The sequence below is a fragment of the Apis dorsata genome, unplaced genomic scaffold, assembly GCF_000469605.1.
Source record: "Apis dorsata unplaced genomic scaffold, Apis dorsata 1.3 scaffold_73, whole genome shotgun sequence".
In the NCBI taxonomy this organism is placed as follows: Eukaryota; Metazoa; Arthropoda; class Insecta; order Hymenoptera; family Apidae; genus Apis; species Apis dorsata.
In genome coordinates, this window is record NW_006263371.1 from 761993 (window position 1) to 764963 (window position 2971).

A 2971-nucleotide genomic window follows, 5' to 3' on the forward strand; every position below is an offset into this window, starting at 1 on the left:
ATACGCCATCGGTGAGAGAACCTGGCTACGACGCACCTGCTTTCGTGGAAGAGTTGTATTGTGGACCAGCCAGGTCGACGAACAATAGTTGCTACTATCATCAGCCAATCTACGAGGACGAGGTACCGGATTACGTCGCCCCATATCCGGTCTACGCGCCTCTCTCCGGTAAGATTAATTGCTTTTTCCCTGACTGTCCTCACCATCCATCCAATCGAGGCCTCTCCACTAAATTACAAACAACAGAAATTGTTTTGAGAAGAAAAATTAATTATCTATTTTGCTGATTAGTTGTTTGATAGATGTGGCATTTTAATAGATAGTTTATTCAGCTGTATAATCAATTATTTAATGAACAATTACTTTTGGATAAAATTAATTTCATGTGCTCAAATAGCTGCTTAATTAATTTTTAATTATTTAATGTAAACATTTCATTATTACATTCATTTCTACAAGTTTCTTTAATAACTAATTCTATTGTAAGTAAAATTTATGTATAATATATGTATATAATACATATTATATGCATAATTTATATGTATAATATTATAAGTAAAATTATTTGTAACATTTATTGTAATAAGTGATTCTATAATATTATTCGCTTTAATAAATAGTTCATTTTAAAATGTTTGATAGATAATTTAATTTCTCTGATAGATAGTTTGCTTCCAGTAATAGATTTTGTGTTAGATAGTTATCTAGTGATTATTTGAACATCTATTGTTGAACATCAAAGATCTAAATATACAATATATATAATTAAAAGATCGATGTATCACAAAGATAAACTTTATATTAAATTACTTCTATGATCTCTGATGTTTTAAATTCTTTTGTGTTTTACTTCAGAATGTGTTACATTCTACGCTTAATTCACATAATGTTTTTATATTTTCGATCAGGATATAAATTAATAATTATTCATCGTAACGAATCCATGCACAAGATGCACTCTTCTTTGATCTGAACCTTGAAAACGGAAGTTCTAGGTCCATAATAACGTCTATAATTATACTGACCCGATATACGTGATCAGAAAACCGTGATGCTGGTTTTCACTTGCTTTCACTCGGTCAATATTCATAACATTTTCCGGATATCGTGTTTATTTTTCCTAGTAGAAGATCTTCGTGAGGATGTCTCACATTTTTATTCATTAAGACTCAATCTTTTTTTCACTTATTCGATATTAAAACATAAGTCGAATCCAAGAAAAAGATTTCTATTTCATCGTTCTTTTCTTCTTTTGATTTCTCTTGACCCAATTTATATTATTGCACTCTTGTTACGCTACTCCAATTAAAACGGAAATTATCGACGATCAATCTATTAGTTTCACTTGATTAATCTATTAGTTCAAGTTCTCCTAACCTAAAATTCTACATCCATTATACGTATCAAAATTATATAATTAAAATTTCTATCGAACTTCGATACGATTATAATTACGATTATCATCGACAATTTTATCAGTTTCGCTTGATTAATCTATCGATTCAACTTCTTCTAACCTAAAATTCATGTCAGTTTAAAACACCGTAATTTCTATCGAACTTCGATAAATATTATAATTACAATCATTATAATTACAACTTTATCCATTAATTTCGCTTAAGATTAATCTCTTCCAATTCAAATTGTTCTAACCTAAAATTCTATAAAATTCGATATAAATAAATTCATCCGAAAAAAACAACACTAAAATATGAAACTTCGATATAATCGTTCATGTGTTATGATAATGCAACTTCAATGTAATTTTGAACTCGTATATATCACGTAGTAAATTTCTTTCTCGATTATTAAAAGTAAGGAACACACGTAACTCAGGTTATAATCTGGCTACAAGCCAAGGATCGCGTGATCAGAAACCACAAGTCGTGGTTGGACGCGTTTTCTTCTCGCCGATCCCTGTCTGTTAATTGATATTCCACCACGCGGTGACTCGGTTACGAGTTATTCGAAAAGGTTATGCAATTGATGCATTGCATCGGTGCGCTGCACGTGCCGCGATGCGCTTGGTCGAGGAACGCACTTCCGTTTTGGGTCCGGTTCAGAAATTCCATTAATGGTTAAGTTACGTCGTTGCCACGGAGCAAAACCGTTTCTTTCCTTTTAAGCGGATCCACGTCCGCTTCTTTTCATTCGATTATTCGATATCTTTGATATATTTAAAAAATATTATATCTCACATCGATGTATCCGTGTACCTAGATTTAATTTTTTATTAATAGCGTAAAATTAGAAATTTGTCGCGTTACAAAATCTTTTACAAAATTTTCAAATTCAGCTGTAGAATTTTATTAGCAAAAAATTACTGAAATTAAACATGTCTGAATAGAATATCGTACATTAGAAATTGAATAATTTGATTATCGGTATAAACGTTTAATTAATTAATATACGATGTGTAAAATTTATGATGGTAAAAAAGAATTTTGTTGTTAACTTATTACGTGTTAATTTATCATATTATCATTTTTTTTTTATTCTCATTTTTTGAATAAGCGTTTGTAGCTTTTTATTATTAGAGTAACTGGTTGTTACACTTGTTGGGTGTGTCTTGAAACGAGATTGGTAGAAAGGGAATTGATTATAAGTGTACACGCGGTAAAAGGGAATTGTAAATTTTTCAATTGAAAGTTTTATCGTATTAAATCTATATTCGTTCGATATTTTTCTCTGAATGAATACAATTAATGAAAAACTGAGATTGAAAATCTGTTAATAACATACATAAGATTATGAATAAAAAATTCATATCATATTTAAATATTAATATTGCTTGAAGTTATCTTATCAATTTTGAAGATATATTATCAATCGTTCTTTAGATAACAATCTTTTAATGAGAAATCATTTTTACAAATATAAAGATAATTTTTCGTGCCTTAGCAAGCTTTGTTTCAATATTTTTTTATCCTATATAAAAAAAAACTAGAGTTTTTCTTTTTTCGAATTTTTA

The 2971-nt window shown here is 29.2% G+C and overlaps 1 protein-coding gene across 1 annotated transcript in view; it reads left to right on the forward strand.

Annotated features, from left to right (window-relative positions):
* Nucleotides 1–381, forward strand: part of LOC102672137 — a 4284-nt gene extending 3903 nt beyond the window's left edge. The window contains exon 2 of the mRNA XM_006610317.2: nt 1–381. Coding sequence (XP_006610380.1) covers nt 1–287 — 287 coding nt within the window. The 3' untranslated portion in view covers nt 288–381.
* Nucleotides 382–2971: the final 2590 nt, after the last annotated feature.